At 35.0% G+C, this 18966-nt stretch overlaps 1 protein-coding gene across 1 annotated transcript in view; it reads right to left on the bottom strand.

Moving 5' to 3' along the window:
- Positions 1-2416: 2416 nt before the first annotated feature.
- Positions 2417-18966, bottom strand: part of LOC110036157 (mitochondrial phosphate carrier protein 3, mitochondrial-like) — a 20017-nt gene continuing 3467 nt past the window's right edge. Inside the window, exons 4-6 of the mRNA XM_020740538.1 lie at positions 3050-3264; positions 2837-2961; positions 2417-2737 (exon numbers count right to left, since the gene is read on the bottom strand). Coding sequence (XP_020596197.1) covers positions 2653-2737; positions 2837-2961; positions 3050-3264 — 425 coding nt within the window. The 3' untranslated portion in view covers positions 2417-2652. The remainder of the gene's footprint in view (positions 2738-2836; positions 2962-3049; positions 3265-18966) is intronic.

Below are 18966 nucleotides of genomic sequence, written 5' to 3'. Positions count from 1 at the left end.
ACAGACTGAAGATTCTGGCAGCAGACAGGCACGAAAAAGGTTGCAGGTGTCTCAGGCAAAATTTCAAAGGCAGGATCTTGGTTCGGCTTGCGCGGGAGCCGAACGGAGAAGAAAATAATATTTCTTCTCTGGTTTGCAGCATTGCAGAGGAAATGAAGTATTCCCTTATTCCTCAAATTTTGCTGAGGCAGGCGAGAAGATTTAATGAAAGTTTCCTTTCATTAAAGTATTGGAAAGTTTTAACGCTTTGGAAAAAGGGAATATTCAGATGGTGTGGAAACAAAAAAAACTTTTTTAAAGGAAATTTTTTTGGGGAAAATAATTTTTTGAAGATTTAATGAAAGTTTCCTTTCATTAAAGTATTAGAAAGTTTTAACGCTTTGGAAAAAGGGAATCTTCAGATGGTGTGGAAACAAAAAAAACTTTTTTAAGGGAAATTTTTTTGGGGAAAATAATTTTTAAAAAAATCTGAAAAAGAAAGAAAAAAAAAAGTGAGAACAGATAAATTCAGAAAAAAAAAAGAGGCTTTTTTTTATTTTTTCAATAATTTCTTTTTTTTTAGATTTTTTTAACGTCTACTATGACAGTGAAAAAGTCGATTCATCAGATGGTTATGTATCCAGTTAAGATAGATGTGACAAAATTTGAGAGCAATGAGAACTTTTGGCATGTGACAATACGAAGTCATGAATGCACTGTTCTCTGAATATAAAGAAATTCTTAGACAGCGGAAAATGTCCTAAAGATATGTTAGAAAGAGATTGATTGAAGATGAACAAGAGTATTTTGGGCTTGATCCGAAATAATTTGACCCTAGAAATCAAATATGGGGTGATAATGTACACTTCTATAAGGAAATTATGAAGGATACTGAAAAACATATATCTCACGAAAAATGTGAAGAGTCGATAAATTTCATATTATACAGATGACTACTATTGATGAGCACTTGATAAATTCACAAAGCTGTTATCAAATCTGTTAAATTTGGATGAAAAAGTTAGAAATGAAAAAAGGTACTTCTATTGAATTCACTCTCCGATGAGCACGAAACTTCACTATGACACTCATTCATGAAAAGAAGACCTTGAATTATTGCGAAGTAACTACGACATTGTTGAATCTTGAGTTTTGTCGAAGAAACGAGGAGCCTGCAAAAATAAAATAAGTTGAGGCACTTATATTTGAATGTGTCAGATCTAAGAAGATGAAGAATTTGGCAAAGAAAAGTTGCAGCGATGACATTTCTCAAAAGCGAGGCAACTCTTGTAGGCACGATCTTGAAAAAAATCAGTGTGTTTAGAAACCGGTTAATGAAAGCAAAATTGACCAAAAATAAAAGGGAAGAAAAGAAGTTAAATCCGGGGCGAAAGCCAATGTTACTATGGAAAGATATGAAGAGACGGATTCAAATGTATCATTATCTGTTGTTTTTCACAATTTGATTTGTGTTGAATTTTGGACATAGATGTTACCCATCACATTTGTTTCCATCGAGGGTGAATCTATACGTACAACGAGTTGGATAGTGGTGCAGTGGCTATAGGCAACAATCAAATTTGTCATATTATTAGTATAGAGAATATATTTATCAAAATGCATGATGATAATGTAAGGAAACTGATTAATGTTAAATATGTTTCAGATATCAGAAAAAATTTATTGTCAGTTGGGAGTTTAGAGTCCGAGGGCTACCACAATTATTGAGGCAAGATTCCTGAGGATATGTCGTGGGCAATGATTTATGAAAGAAGTTCGTCATCACAGTCTTCACTATCTTCAAGTTAGTACAATGACTGAAACAGGTGTTGTTACTGATAATTCTTCTGACTCCACTATAGTGGCAGATGCGACTAGTTCATGTTGGAAGCACTTCACTTCAGATTTTGGTGAAGAAATGATTAATCAAAGTAGTTATCACCTGCAAACTTAATTTATATGAACAATGATTGGCAAGAGGATATGGGTATCTTTAAGGACTATCACCGACAGTATAAAAATTATTTTAGAGTATGTTCATATGGATGTTTGGGAACTGATGAAGATAACATCATTTAGTGATCGAAGATATTTTCTCTTTTATTGATGATTATTCTATGGATGTTTGAGCTTACACTATGAAGCACAAAAGTGAAATGAGGATGAATGCACTCCCGATACGTTCTTGTAAGAGTGATAGAGAAATGGGATAGAGCAAGAGCACCACCTCACTGTTTGAGAGACACCGCAACAGAACAGGATGGTAGAGAAGATGAATTGAACTAAGACGGAGAAAGTTTGATGTATGTCATCCAATGCTTAAAAAAGACAATCAAGCATTTACGCTAGAAAAGTAAATCATTGGAGTTTCTATAAACAATAATAAGGGATCATAACCGACTAGTTTAGGGAAAAGTTTCCTTGATAAAAAATAATATAAGAGCAACAAATTATTACTTTTTCCTTCCTACTGGTTTTTGGCAGGAAACTAGGAATTGTTATCTCCGATTTATAGAAGGATGAGAGCAAAAACACCCTTCACAACAAATACTAAAGTAAAAAAGCAAGATCGAAGAGGTAATGTTCAACATATTATACACCCGAATATCATCAAGGGCTCATCTCATCCATAAATGTCTGATACTGAAATACCGCAAAAGAATGAAAACCAGCTCAGCTGCTGCTCAGCTTAGCAAGTTCTTGGGTAGGAGAAGCAGGGGCAGGAGCAGGAGCAGGCGTAACTCCTCCGGTTGTTGGCCTGGAAATAACAAATAATACGCATAAGCCGGGTACAAAATGAAAGAAAAATTACATTTCAAAATTTAATAGGCGTTAGCTCAAAAAAAAAACCACATACAGGCCGACAAAAACTTTAAAGGCGTCGTAGATTCCCCACTGTGCACCAGTTAAGGTACCAATCATAACAATCCTAAGTGGAAGTCCACGGGTGAAAAGGCCCCACAATCCAAGCTTTTTCACCGCCTAAGACAAATTGAAGTTTAAAAAGAAAAAAATCAGTTGAGGAAAATAAAGATAGATTGATAGAAAGAATAACCAAAACTATACTTACATCACCGACTGTAGCTCCCTTCGCATTGTTAAGGAAAGAGACGAGGTTGTCAGCAGGGTGAGATACAATGGCACATAAGACACCGGCAATGTAGCCGCCTGCAAAGCTTACACCAAGCTGAAAGGGCTTGCTGCATTGATCCTTAGGAGTGGGAATAACATTCTTGTACAGCAACTCCACTATGGTCTCAAATGAAGCAAACTTCATCATTGTGTCTGAAAATTTGATTCCAAAATCCACATCAGTAAGCATATCACGAGACACTTGCCTAAAATCCCATCAGAAATAGCATACTAGATGTTAGGCATGAATTTTTATGAACTGTAATAAGACCTTAAAAAGGCCAACATGTACTGAATTCAATGATAATTTTCTTATAATTCATATTTGGGGTGTCTGTGACTTCATATTAGTTTTATGATTTTATTTGGTGCAAGGTAAAATCACGCTACCTCACAAAAACAAATGACGCTTGAAGAGGGTTGCTAGGACAGAGCAATATTTGGGGTGTCTGTGACTTCATATTAGTTTTATCATTTTATTTGGTGCAAGGTAAAATCACGCTACCGCACAAAAACAAATGACGTTTGAAGAGGGTTGCTAGGACAGAGCAATCAAAGAGATACATGTATAATCAATAACCAGAGCTTTTTTACGCAACCACTAAATTTTACAAGCAAAACAGCTAAAAAGCAAATTACAGAAGAAAGCCAAGCCAAAGCCAGCAAGAACTGCTTGGAAAAGCACATTAGTAAAATCAGTATATCTTAATTCCAAAACCCCAGTATGACACATCTTAATTCCAAAATCCCAAGCTGCTCTTAAATATGTTCCGAATTTATCATCAAAACAAATATCAGAACATGGTTCAAGAACAAAATTTTATAATTCAGTTGACAAAGAATGAAAATAGCAATAGATTATACCAAACAAAAGAAAAAAAACTGGTATCGTGAAACTTACGAGAAGGTCCAAAAAATTAAAGGTTGGGTGCCAAATATACTTCTCATTTGCAAGGTAGACACTATTATTTATCAATATGATAATATTCCTAAAATAATCAACGCACATGAAAAAAAAAACAGACAAGATCTGGGATCAACCCTTCTTTTTTAATTTTTTTCATAACTCACGCAGACCTGTGAATGTACTAGGCTATGAACACAAGAACTTATGATTAGACAAAAACACTAGCTTAAGTGGGTTGCATGGATCGAGGATTAACTTGAAGATTCTAGAAATTCATCCACAATTTATATTCAACTGATATCAAGATGAAGGCTAGCGTGAAGTTGAAACCGGAAGAAATGAGAAGGCATTTTATCTGAAGTGCAACTAATAAAAAAAAAGTTATTAAAGTTGTTACAAGAATGAAATAGAAAATTTATGACTCGAAGTATTTCGCACAACAATAGCTTAATTATAGAACATATATTGTTGAATCTTATTATGATAATGTCAAGTGGCAAAGATTCATTTTTCCTTTTGCCACAAATGTCAAATAGAGATGCATGCAGACCTATAGATCACTACACTATGAATATGGAGCATGAAAAAAATGCTTGCACAAGGGTGGTCCATAGGACGACAGCAACAACAACAAAAAGCCTTTATCCCACTAAGGGGATCGGCTATAGGAATCCTTATTCTCCATTGCATCCTATTGAGTGTCATATTTTCATTTGTTTTTAATAAATTAAGATCATTTTATACAACATGCCCAAGTCTTTTTTAGATCTACCTCTGTCTTCTTTAACAAAAGTCGAATGTCAAACATATACTCTTCTAACCGGATAATCAGACGATCGACATTTAAATGTGAACAAACCATCTAAGACGACTCTCTCTAATCTTGTCCGCTACTACATCAACACCAACCCTATCACGAATATATTCATTTTGCATTTTGTCCCTAAGTGTCAAACCACTCATCCACTAAGCATTCTCATATTAACAACACTTATCATTTTTTTATGTTTCTCTTTTAAAAGCCAACATTATGCATAGAGCATTGCAGGTCTCACCACCATCTTATAAAATTTTTCTTTTAATCTAAGCGGTGCTTTTCTATCACAAAAAAGGCTCAATGCATTTCTTCACTTCAACCAATCAACTTGAATTCTACTAATAAAATCCCATCGATATCACCATCACTTGGAACTATAGACCTAAGATACTACTACTAAAATTACATTCCATGTATTCAGTTTTAGATCTACACAAATGAAGGCCCTTAAACTCCAATGTAGACCTCCATAATTTAAGTTTTTCATGAACTCATTCTCTAGTACTATCCACAAGAAGGATATCATCAACAAAAAGCAAACACCAAGGTACATACTCCTATAAATGTCCAATAAGAGCATCCATAACTAAAGCAAAAAAGATATGGTCTTAAAGTCGATCCCTGATGTAATGCAACTGAGATAGAAAAATACTTGGCCAATCCTCCTTCTATTCGAACACAAGTAACAACTCTAATATCATATCTTTAATGACTAGAATATAAGTAATAGAAACGTCTTTCTTCTCTAAAACTCTGCAAAGAACTTTTTTGAAACCTTATCGTAAGCTTTTTATAAATCAATAAAAATCATACGTAGATCCTCCTTATTCTCTATGTACTACTAATAACAGTAATAAGGAAGTCACAAGCATGTGAGTAGGTTAATTAGATGATTCTTTTTTATAAAATTATCATTCCATTTAATGCAATAATCTCCCCCTTCGTAAAACATGATAAATTCTTAAGGGCTAAAGCCACCATCTATATAAAACCTCAAAACTTGGATACTTAATGGGAAACTGAATAACATTGAATAAAGCACTAAAGAGATCAAGTGTTGAATCCAAAATATCCACGAAACAAAACCAAGAAATAGAGCATACAAGGAAAAGGAAAAAGAAATAGTAATGAATAAAGAGATCAAGTGTTTCGACTATGACTCTTGGTGGGATGTGATTCGTGGGTTTGCAAGAGCGGGCGTAAGCGAGTCGCTCCTCCCACCCCACTATCTCAATCGAGAACGAGTCTGAGGGAGAGTCGGGGCCACAACAAGAGCGGTGAGAGGCAATTCCTGAAGGGAGGGAAAAGCTCTTCTTTGGCGACAGTGTTGCCTCCAAAAGAGGGGGAAATTTCGTCAGAGTGGTCCTTCTCACATGACCAAGGGTTTGGAGTACGGACTAGCGACCACTATGTGCTTATTGACAAGGAGAGGGAATGGTTCCCAACACCCCTCTGACTGGGGATTATCCGTCGATCTTGGTTGAGATATTTTGGTCCCTTGTCTTCGAGAATCGGCCGATCATTATCATACTCTTGCATGGGAAGTCTCCCATTTTCAGGGTATTCTTTGAACATGGCTGAGGAACAAATTAGGAGGTCTAGCCTGCAAGTTCAAAAGTTAAAGCGGAGAGTTGATGTGGCTGAAGAGAGACTAAGGGTCTGTTTGGGAACAGCTGCAGCTTATTCAGCTTATGCTGATAAACAGTGTATCATGATAAACTGCTAATCTACAGCTGATTCGGATAAGCTGGCTGGTTGTTTAGTTGATGCGTTTGAAAAACAGCTGATTCTGGATAAATGATCATCCTGTCCCGTTTTGGAAAAACTGTTTAGTTGAACCCTCATAACATTAGCAATGCCGCAAACATTATCATACAATTCATATTAAGGTAAGTAGCATAAAATCTTTAAGAAGGTTTGCATACACGCAATCCAATTTCTATGTGTAAAAGTAATAAGAGAATGAAGCAATCAGTAAATAATAAAAGAATGAAGTAAATTACGTGGACCATTACTAATTTAAATTGATTGCAAAAAACTTTCATACCCGAAAACAAGCAAATAAAAAAAAATCAAAGATATAATGTCACCAAATTGCCTGAAATTACAAAAGCACTGTAGTTGACCATAGGTATAAGGCATTCCTTTTTAGAAATGAATACAAGAGAAGGCAAAAGAAACTCAGGTGGAGGCCTGTTCTCCCCAATCACCTGAAGCATATAGAGGTGCCAAGCAGCTAAAACATGAATGAGATAGCTTTACACTTAGATTCTCAAAATTTTTTTAATTCATAAACCAATCCAATTTCTATCTGCTTGGTTATTTCATATTTTATCACTAGATCATCAATAAACGCATCACAAATCATATCACGAGCACAAACAAGCATTGTGAATATAAGACAACAATCATTGCTTCAGGTCAAAAATGAAGAAAAATTTACACCTAGCTTTTTTGCCAAATTAATTTGCAGTGACCAAAATACTACCAAGGTAACAGGAGCATTTTTTTTCCTACAGGTTATCTGAGGAGATGTCGCATTCCAGAGGTCCCTATCCTCAAGACTGCTCAAACCATGACGCATATATGAAATGATGAGCCTCAAGACTGTTCAAACCATTAGATAGCAGCCCTAAAAAGCATCCAGCATTGTCTATCTCTTCAAGCTGAAGAAGAAAAAACAGATACGAATAGGGGAGGAGCGATAGAGGATGCCAACGAGGGGAAGAAATGCGATTTGCAGTATGACGGAAAAGAAAAAAAACAAATCCAAAGAAAAGTAAATGCCGAAGAAGAAGATGTCAAAGATTACTCGTTGTAAGAGAGATTGTCGAAGAAGAGGGAGGAGCGGCAGAGAATTCGAACGAGGGGTAAGGAAGATTCGAACGAGGCCACGGGATGCGAACGAGAGGGCACGGGAGTAATATGTCGTGAACGAAACGCGGCCCACGGGGGTCATCCCGCAGGCCGCGTGTTTAAGAAATTAGAAACACCATTTTTGGATAAGTTCGTGAAACACGCGAAAGAAACGGCACGGCGGCGTTTTCAAAACGTCGTCCGCAGTTATAAGCTGCCGCAAACGGGCCCTAAAACCATCCGTGGAGGAGAAGCTAGAGGCTCGGGAGCATGAGACTCAGGTGGAGACTCTCCTAAAGGAAAACAAAGAGTTGAAAGATAAAATGTCCTCGATGATTACTCGGGAGGAGCACGTCGAGGGTCTCTCCAGTCAAATTACGATCAACACTTCCCTGGCATCGAGCGGTTCGAAAAACAAAAACTGGTTGATCCCAAGTGGAGGGGATGGAGGAGTTTGACACACTACTTTTGGATCTCGAGGACAAGGAGGATCAATTCGATGGAAAGCCTACCAATGCTGAGGGAGCAAAGGAAGCTATGGAGGAAGGTGCTAGAGAATCTTTAAATGTTCGGGGTTAAGGTGATGTTTTTTTTCTTTTTTTACATTTGTTTGTAAGGAAATTCATAATTCAGATTTTGTAAATGAACTTCATAATAAAAAGAATTTTGAAGCCGAAGGCTTTATTCCTCGAGCTTTCTTTCTTTAAACTAACTACTGTCTAAGTTTGAGTAATCTACCGCCTGTCGTAAACTGTAGGCAAGAATATGGATATATATATATGTATGTGTGTTAAACACGGCTTAGCTTTTCTTATACAGTTTATCGTGGTAGGGTGTTTGTGCTTTCATGGGGGACAATGAACGGTCGTTTTCGCACCCCTTGGAAGCTTTTTTTTTTGGGTGCCGAAAAGTTTGGTCTACCACTGACGATCGTCTGTCGGGTGTTGATATTTATCATAAGGACTTTGGATGAACGTTTAAGCAATTATCGCGGAGCTTGTCGTTGTCGGGTGTCGAAAAAATCCAGTGAGCCACTAACGATCGTTATACACGCCTCACAGAGCTTATCATTGTCGAGTGACTCCAGTGGCAGACAAAATTAGAGAATCGTTTTAGATGGTTTGGCCGCATTAACCGTTGATCACCTGATGATCCGGTTAGGAGAGTAGATGTTTTAGATTCAACTTATGTTAAGAAGGGCAGAGGTAGACCTAGAAAAACTCGAGCTTATTGCATAATAAATGATCTTACTTTATTAGAATTAAATAAAAACATGCTACTCAATAGGATGCAATGGAGAAAAATGATTCATATAGTCAACCCAACTAAGTGGGAAAAAGGCTTGTTGTTGTTGTTCCTCTCTCTCTAGTCAACCCAACTAAGTGGGAAAAAGGCTTGTTGTTGGTGTTCCTCTCTCTCTCTCTCTCTCTCTCTTATCTATCTATCTATCTATCTATCTATCTATCTCTGACCATCCATCCATCTATCTTCTTCTAGAGTTTTTTGACAGCCCCCAATTTCACCTCTCCCTCTTGGAGGGAATTTTCACCTCCATTCTGAAGGCATTTTGGCACTATTCTCTTTTCCATCCACACTTTAAAACTGTTCATTTGCAATCAAATCTCTCTTTAAAGTGGACATCAAATTGTAAAGGGGACAGCAACGTTTACATTCACTTAATATCAAAAATAAGCACCTGCAACAAATTTGAAAAAACATGTTCGATTGCATTAACTCCTTTGTTAAGGTATTTCTTTTTTCTTCTTAAATTTCCTCGCTTCCTCACATTTCCTAACATGAGATTCAACTCCTCACCATCCACCCAGAGTCCCCATCACAATTCATCTTTCAACTGACGCTGTCCAGCCATAAAAAAAGAACATGTTACCTCAAATTAGGTTTGAAATGTTTAATCCAAATTTTTCACAACATCTCTACAAAATTTGTCCATTTATTCCCACCTCATATAAAAGCCATTTAAAAAGCATTTATGTGGTCAAATCATAACCAAAACAGCCCTCCATGTCATCAAAACAGCCACATAAAATCCTCAACATATCGGTAAGCCCCACCACTCCCTTCCCCTCACCTCACCAACGTCTTTCAACTTTCTCGATATGTCCAAACTGTTAGCATTCTCCCTCAATGTGAAACATACAAACTATAGTGAATTCACCTCCCTGCCTCTCTCCCAAATCCACTGATGCCCCCTACTCCTTTTCTCTCTCTAAATAACTCTTGATTCTCCACGAATAAGCAAACAAGAAAGTCAAAAATCAAAACATTGTTATTAAGACAACTAATACTCTACTGTCATTCTCCTTGACATTCTCCTTGAATGGTATGAGGACTCTCAAAAGATAGAGCTCATTTAACATCATCAAAGTGAAAAAAGTTCAATTGTGATCTACGACTCTAGGATATCAAACCAAGTTGAACATTATAAATTTTTTATCATAAATGTTGATTAGAATTAAATGAATATAAACACTAAATAGGACATATTGGAGAAAAAGGATTACTGTAGCCGACCTCACCTAGTGGGATAAGGCTTGTTATTGTTCTATCATAAAACTGTGAACTTATGGATAGCACTTAGGAAGCGCAAAACTAAACCCACCTGCATGCTGTACCAATTTCTAGGTCCGCTGTATTCGTAGCATTCAGATAAAAGAGTGATGAGCTTTTATAATATGCTTTATATAAAAAATAACTAATGAATTTAGTGTTATCTTGATATCTAAGGGAGCTATAGTGATACCTAAACTTGTGATTCAATGTACAATTAAATCCCATTATCAGTATATAACTTCTCATGTCATATCATATAGATTACATTACATATCATTTTTATATAATATTATAAAAATATTATATGTCATATTTGATAACATCTGATTGGGAATGCCCTTCATAAGAAATATGCATACACTATATTTCGGCCAGGAAAAAATCAATTTCTCAATATTATTGTAGATAAACACTAGAGCACTCTGAGTCAAAATCACTTTCAAGATAGAAACTATTCGTAAGACTGAAAATATCAGTACCATGTTAATGGAGAATTAGCTATCACCATATCTGATGAAAAAACCAAGCGCCCCTTACATAAGATTTGTTACGAGAAACAGAGGATTACTTTTACATGTATCACTACGTCTCAAAACATTAATCCAACAGATTTACTTATTACCATAAGACTAGAAGAGCTTTCGGACAAATTTTGCCAGAAACTGTGGGACATGGGCATGGTTTGACATAGAATAGAACATATAAGAAAAATATACATGCCATATTCTTATGATAAAAAAATTTTGAACAACAATACAACTTCAAACAAGGAACAAGAAAGTACTGCTAGACATTTTAATACCCGCAAAAGATGTTCTCTAGAAGTCAATGGCCAAGAGACTACTTTGAAAGCTCATATAATTTCACATGTAGTCACTACGTCTCAAAACCTTAATCCAGCAGATTTGCATATTACCATAAGACTAGAAGAGCTTTCAGACAAATTTTGCCAGAAACTGTGGGGAATGGGCATGGTTTGACATAGAATAGAATATATAAGAAAAATATATATGCCATATTCTTACGATAAGAAAATTTTGAACAAAAATACAGCTTCAAACAAGGAACAAGAAAGTACTGCTAGACATTTTAATACCTGCAAAAGATGTTCTCTAGAAGCCAATGGCCAAGAGACTACTTTGAAAACCCATATAATTTCACATGTAGATTCATTGATAGTTTTAATAAAATAAATTAGGCTAAAAGTGAACAGCTGCCAACTACAATCCTCAGATGGTATTACCTTTTAGCTGTTAAAATCGAGAGGCAGAAGAAATATTTTGCTGCTAAACTATTTAATAGCTAAATTATTCTATTGCACAGCAGGTAAAGAGCTTTGGACAAAAATTGAGCACAACCACTGCATTATCATTGCATCAAATAAAAAGATTTTCAACAAAATTCGACACTCTCACCAGTAGTAAAAATTTTATCTTCAACATATTAGCGAACCTAAGAAGCTATTTCTAGTATACCCTACAGGCACTTTTAGGGCTAATTAAATTTCCCACGCATCTATCATTGTCTTTTACATCTTTGATTTAACATAAGCAGAAATAGTATGCTAATTTTTAGATATAAATTGCCATATATGAAGACGATTTGAACATTATTGAGATTGTTGATCGTAGTTATTGGGGTTACAATGAAAAATGGCATGATATGATTCATATAAATCTTGCTTGCTTGTACTTCAGTTCTACCCCAAACTAAAGCTTTATAAACTCAACAATAGATAGACATTAAAGAAATAGCAGTTATGACATCTGTATTTTGTTTTCCAACTAAGATAAGTATTCTTATGGCTATGTAAGTTGAGGTATGCATAGGCGGAGTTTCTATCTAGAAGTATCCGGCTAATCAGTTCCATCACCACCACCTCCATGTTTATTCGATCCTTAGAATGAGCAGAATATAGGAGAGCTCTTGTAGCAAGAGAAAATAATGGCAAACCATTACCAAGACCTCATGCTGTCAGCCTATTCATATATCCACAAGGCTTTAAACCCAGCCAAGCCCATTGTGCATAATGATTTAAACAATAATTTTGACATAATTCATCCTTTCATCATTTTTATTGCGGTTATGATCCATTTATCATGGGTCGATAAATTTGGGGTTAGTAAATTGTTTGAATTATTAGTCATTCTAGATAATGGTTCGAAGAATGTAATTATTAGTTTAGGCATACAATTGATTCCATTTCGTTTCTCTTACAATATATTCTGGCCAACCCAAGATGGCTTAGAGTATCATTCCCTATCATGTTTAGTTATTTAAGGCTGTATTACCTTATTTTGTGTATTTGATTAGTTACTTCATAAAATAATGGGTCAATAATTCCAAGCCTAATTGTACTTAATTAGAGAGTATTTACTTAAATATTTTACATTGGATTCAATTGGTGTCCAAGGATTTCACAATTCACGTTAATATCAAATATATGTATGCTCCAAGAAGTACTTGTGGTATGAAGGCTAAATATTTCATGCTTTATAATATACTCTTTGTACCAATGTTAATTGATTTCTATTTGCTTTTAAAGTGCATTTTGATGAACTGAATCAAAAGAACACATTTTGTTTTAAGTTCATGCCTAAAAATACTTGCACTCCACAATAATATAACAAATGGTCTATTTAAATATAGTGAAATTTAATAGCAAACGGTGTATCTATTGAAAATAAAAATATCAAAATCTTTTTGAGACAACTAACTTTGGCATTTTAATAAGATGGAGAGGAGTTGGATGGCATCAATCAAAAAAAAAAAAGATAAAAAAAAGTTAAAAATAAAGTTATCTAATTCAAGCAAACACAATAAAAGATTAAAAAAAAAAACAACAATAAAATGGTTAAACATAATTAACCCTAAAGGAGTGGATATATAAAGCCTGAAAATCAAGATTAAAACAATTGTAACTGGGCAAAAATACTTGCATAAATTAGATTTAAGCTGTGCCAAAGTACTAGTACAAACTAGAATAAAACGTTGTTTTCAACTTGACAAGAATTAATGGACAAGTAATTTATATACTTGACCCAAATAGTAGGAAGAAAGATAATACAGGCAAATGAATGGATGAGATAGAACTCCAAGTATTATATACAAATTGCTCAAACACATTAAACATAGACTTGAAAAGCAAAATGTAAATGCAAGTATAACCAAATATGAAAAAGAAAAAATAAAGATCCATGGAAAAACGTGTTATTATGTGGAGTTTGATTGTTTTAATCAATTGTTCACCCAAAGCCCAAAATTTCTCCGATCAAACTTGAAAGTGAGTTTTTTGAGAAGGGGGGTCCCACTGTATTGGGTTTAGGGGCAGCAAAAATTTTTCTCTGTGCACAACAACCTAGCGCTAGGCCAGCATCATCCTAGTTCCAAACACTGCCCCAATACCCGAAAGACAATGCTATAACATCCAGTCCAAATTCAGAACCCGAGAGAGCGACACTATAGCGCTCAGATTCAGCGTCCCTTTGGAGTGATTGTAACACCACTATCGCGGCTCCAACACCAGTAACCGACATTGGGCAACTTTCACTAAAAATTTTGGTTTTGCCGATAATGGAGTATGAGATTTCAAATTCTCTTGTGCAAGAAGTTGATTGGGAACATCCTTGTGTCCAAGAGTATAGAGAGGCTTGAGTGTGGTATAATTTGTACTGTCATTCTCATTTTCTCCAGAGTGGATTTCTAGGTTTAGTGTGGTTATGTGGTTTTTTATCTAGTTCTCGGATTTTCCTACGTTAAATCTCGTTTTTTTTATGATTTTCTTGTTTTGCACATTTCTATTCAAAATTTTGCTTCAAATCTCACTAATCTGTTTCTGTGATTTATTCTCATCTCCCTCCAACATAACAACTAATGGAAATCAAATCCAATCATGGAGACGTGGATGGTGCAAATCCAAGACCAATTAGTCTAGATTTTATGGCCCATAAACTATAAAAGGGGCAGCATAAATTTAAATATTTTAGAGATCATTAAAATATTGAAATTCAAATGAAAGAAAACAAAACAGAAAATCAAATTTATAAGATAAAAGCCAAACAACAAAAACTGAAAATATACCCAGAATTTTCCAAAAAACATACAATATCATCTTAAGTATTTAACACAAACTTGTAGCAAGGCACTTCTGCCCCAAATGGTCTGAAAAAATGGATATTAGCTGGCACTGCCAGTGAGAAAAGAGAATAAGCTATATATAGTAATTTAATCAATTTACCCAAAATTCTCCCTAAACAACTACTTACGTAGTTCACCCTACAACATTGCAAGCATGCTAGGAAAGGTGATTATGTTTATTTTAAGACATTAGTCTAACAAAGGAGAGAGAATTAATGAGCAAACTAGATGAAATGAGTGATCAACAAGCACAACATGGTAACAGCTCTGTAAACAACATCAAGCTAATATACATTATTTGCAAGATAATAATGTCACATAGGGATTAGACAGACATGAGGTGACACAATCCAAAGTGAAGAAAAAAGACCAGTAAAAAAATTGAAATCACCAAATAAATGGTGTCCATTGTCCAATGGAACAACGAAAATTCTTAAAGACTTTCAATAGCAATCCTAAGTTCATATGGCATAAAAGAAAAAGAACTGTTGCTGACCCAACCAAACAGTTTAAGATATGAATATTAACTGGAATTAAAGTTCTGAAAATTAAAACTAAGCTATACAATGAGAATAAATCTAACTATTTTAAGCTGAGCCACACAATGCAGTGAAAACCACCATACTGTTACTCATCAAACAACCACAAAATAAATGGAAAATTAAACAACCACAAAAAATAAATTGAAAATTAAACAACCACAAAAAATAAAATGGAAAATAAATGGAAAATTAAACAACCACAAAAAATAAAATGGAAATTAAAAACTAAAAGATGATGCATGTTGAATTACCAGTACTCAACATTGTACAGCAATTAACCAGAACACAACAACATAATATTTTATTGAAGAAGAGTTGAGCGAAAAAAAAAATTCATTTGGTGCATGCACAGAAATCTTAAAATAACAAATAAGATTGCAATAAAAGGTGTTTGCAAAATAAAAGACAGGATAAGTAAATGTTTCTGACCATTGGTAGTTTGTCAAAATAATATTTTGGATTTCTAAGAAAAAACTCTTTGATAAGCACATCCATTACTGTCAACATAAAATAATGCTAAAGAAAAATGTTTAACCAATTTAGAGGAGAACAATTTGACAAAATAACATTGTAGAATTCAGCACGCATAGACCTTCTTAAAAATATTTTAAAAAATGCAAATACTTCCAGCAAAGAATAATGCTGAAAAACACAACGTTAAGAACTGAAAGAGAAAGAATCCATGAATACAACTGTAGATTATTCAAAGTTAAAACCAGTCCAACAAGAAAATGTATTAAATTAGCTAAATACAAGATAGGTCTAGATTCCATTCTTGAAGGACAAATATAAATAAGAATTAAGTTCGGTGATAATTAAACCACAATACTGGCTAAACCACCACAAAAGTACAATATTGACAAGCTATGTAAAGAATAAACTTATGCAAAGTTGCATATGTTAAAACTCAAAAATCGCAAAGCTAAATATTAAAAAAAGTAAGGGGTATTTACATTCATACCATCCAATTCTTATGTACTTATATATCTAGCTCCTAAACTTTGCTTTTAATATTTATAGCACCCAAATCTTTCATGTCAGAACAGATATACCACCACTTTTACTTCAAAAAAGTGAAATACAACTTTTCATGCATTTGGTAAGGTGGCATAAAAATTGAGTTTTAGGTATTAGATATGTAAATACATAGGAATTGAGTGGTATGTATGTAAATAGTCCAACAATTAAAGTGACAAGGATAATTGACTATCACAATAATCAAAAAAGAGATTTCATATTAAAGAGAACTTATATGGCTTAAAAAAAAGGTTTTTAATTATTCAAGCCCAAAACTCCAAAAAAAAATAATAACAACGTAAGGAGTACGTGGCTAGTAAGGATGCAGGCTAATCTGATGGTGGAGTTATATAAGGGCAGGGTCACAAAATTGAAATAAGCAATCCATAACCACAAGGTTAGCAGACAGCAAAGCAATTGGCAAAGGTAAATGGATCATCTTATAGCCACCATCTCAATCCACAAATTACTTTTAAATAGAAAAATGTAATCATGTAATGTGAAAATGTAACACGCAACCTTGACAATCCAGAGATTTAAAATCATACGAGCATATCCGCCTGACAGCCCAATTGGTGGCCAATGCCAAAAGCATAGTCAGGGCAATCACAGAACTGATCCTACATTTGGCCCTAAGAAAAAAAGCTTGATGAACCATGTTACACCAACCGAGACAACCCCATGGGCCCACAGCCAGGCGAGCATCACAAAAAATTTAATATTTATATTTTTCATCAGAGAATTGATTCTATAGCATGATATTATAGAAGAACAGCTATGAATAACAGGCAAACGGGCTTGCTTATCTAAAAAGAAAAAATATTATATCCAATCACAAAAATATTTCTATTTTAATATATTTTCACAGGATCAATCATGTACATCGTTGTATTCATGATTTTAAAATGGCTGCTGCAGTCAGCTATAAGAAAGTTGTCCAATACTTAGGGTCCGTTTGGGACAGCGTTCACAGCGCTTCGCGGTAGCCGGAAGCGAAATTTTAATGTTTGGTCCGGCGTCCTGCTCGCGGTGGGACGCTAAGTTTGAGGAAAGCGTGCCGCGGGCAGAACCCAGTGGCCAGCGGCCAGCGTTCGCGGGGGAGATGTTAGCAACGATCGTCCATAATACCCCTCCTGCCCCGCCCTAACCAGAAATCTTTTTCTCGACGCAGAAAGGACCTTCTTCCCCACCTTCGCGTTCCTTCGCTCGACTACCGCTTGCCCTCCTCCCTCACTGTCGACGCTTCACTGTCGACGATTGCCATCCTCCCTCACTGTAGACTCAGGTATCCTCTCCCCCCTCCCTCCCTCCCTGTCGCTCCCTCCCTCTCTTGCTCCCTCCCTTTCTGCCAGTGATGGTGATGGTTTAGGGCACGTAGCACTTATTACCATTCCAAAGATATTACTTTGTTTTCCATAGATTCTTGCTTTGTGGATTTTTTTCTGTTCTTAAAGATAGTGAATTCCATGGCTTGACTTTATATATTAGGCTATCGTATTACAGACCTTAATGGTTCATATTTGTTTACAATCTATGTTAAGTAATGTTGCTTCCTCTCTTTGTAGATTAAAGCACTGTAGATTGAATGAGGTGGTAAAGAATCAGAGCTTATTTTCCAATGTGATTACTGGAGTTGGTTCCTTCTGGCAACGACGCATAGAAAGATGCTTACATAATTGTTGTTGTATTAAAAAAATGATGAAAGGAGGAGATTATGGTGAGATGCATAGATTGGCAAACAAATGAAACATCTATGACAAACAAATGAAGCAACCTTTTTTCACCAGAACAATTCCAGCTGAACAAGTATGGCAAACAAATGAAGCATCTATGCAGCCACCAATCACTCAATATGAGGAGGGATTTTTATATCCACAAACGCCTGAAGAGGCAAACATGATCTTTTTTATTATATCTTTTACTTACGCGACCTGTACATTTATTTTACTAAATGCTTTTCTGAATGTGTGTGTTGATGGATTATTGTCACATTGATTCATGAAGTCTATTTTTGTCAGTACTAAAAGCTTCAGATATTCAATTAGAAGGGATTTTTAACTTGAAAGGTTAGGAAGGTTGAGGAGTGGATCAATGAATATTCATTTTGATGTTTATTTTTTTTAAATCCTGGAAGTATTAGATAAGCAATAGTTTACTTATTTACATCATTGTTGAGAAAATGCACATAAAGAAGGCGGCATTAGGAGGACCAAAATAGCAGTGATTGATTATTGATATGTTGTAGTATGATAATGGCTGTTAATTCATGGAGGAATTCTTGATTAGAGATTCATGTTTTGGATTTTGTTAGATTATAAATTAGCGGTGATAAAGTAATTGATTAGCATTGGCTTTGGTGTAATAAATTTCTATTTTCTTCAAGATTACTCCTTTTATGCTTTAAAGAGATGGATCATAAATTGGTCAATAATGGGTAATACAATGGCGTTTAGTTTTGTTTATAAGAGGGTCTGCAGAGTGAGATGATAAGTCTGCTTTTTTTATTTTTCTCATTTAATCATACTATAATTTGAGTTAAAAAAAGCCTTCCTTTGCTATAATTTGAGTTAAAAAAGCCTTCATTTCCTATAATTTGAGTTAAAAAAGCTTTCCTTTGCACAAAAATAAGAAAATAGTTTGATTATTTGTTATAATTTAACTAATTTGATGTGTCATTTGCGCCTTAGGTCAAACTATCACCTATTCTTGCAAGATCAAATTTACTTATCACAAGGGATATAAAATGAGCAAATATTATGTTTTCTTTTGAACAGGTATTGCTTTTCAATTGTGCTTATAGCTTTATGTAGTATATAGATGGATTTCCATGTCTTAAATTTATTACAGCCTTTTTTTAAACAGTTTTACCAAAGAAGGGCAAAATTGTCATTTTTTCAGAAACAGCTGTTCTGTAGCTGTTTTTACACATTTGTACCAAACAGACAACCAGCTTCCTCGCAGCTCCTTCCCCGCAGCAGCTTCTTGGGGCAGGGGGGACACGGCGCCGA

Source organism: Phalaenopsis equestris, unplaced genomic scaffold (genome assembly GCF_001263595.1).
Source record: "Phalaenopsis equestris unplaced genomic scaffold, ASM126359v1 Scaffold203231, whole genome shotgun sequence".
Taxonomy (NCBI): domain Eukaryota; kingdom Viridiplantae; phylum Streptophyta; class Magnoliopsida; order Asparagales; family Orchidaceae; genus Phalaenopsis; species Phalaenopsis equestris.
The sequence above is the reverse complement of the archived record's forward strand: the minus strand, read 5'-3'. Positions and strand labels throughout refer to the sequence as shown.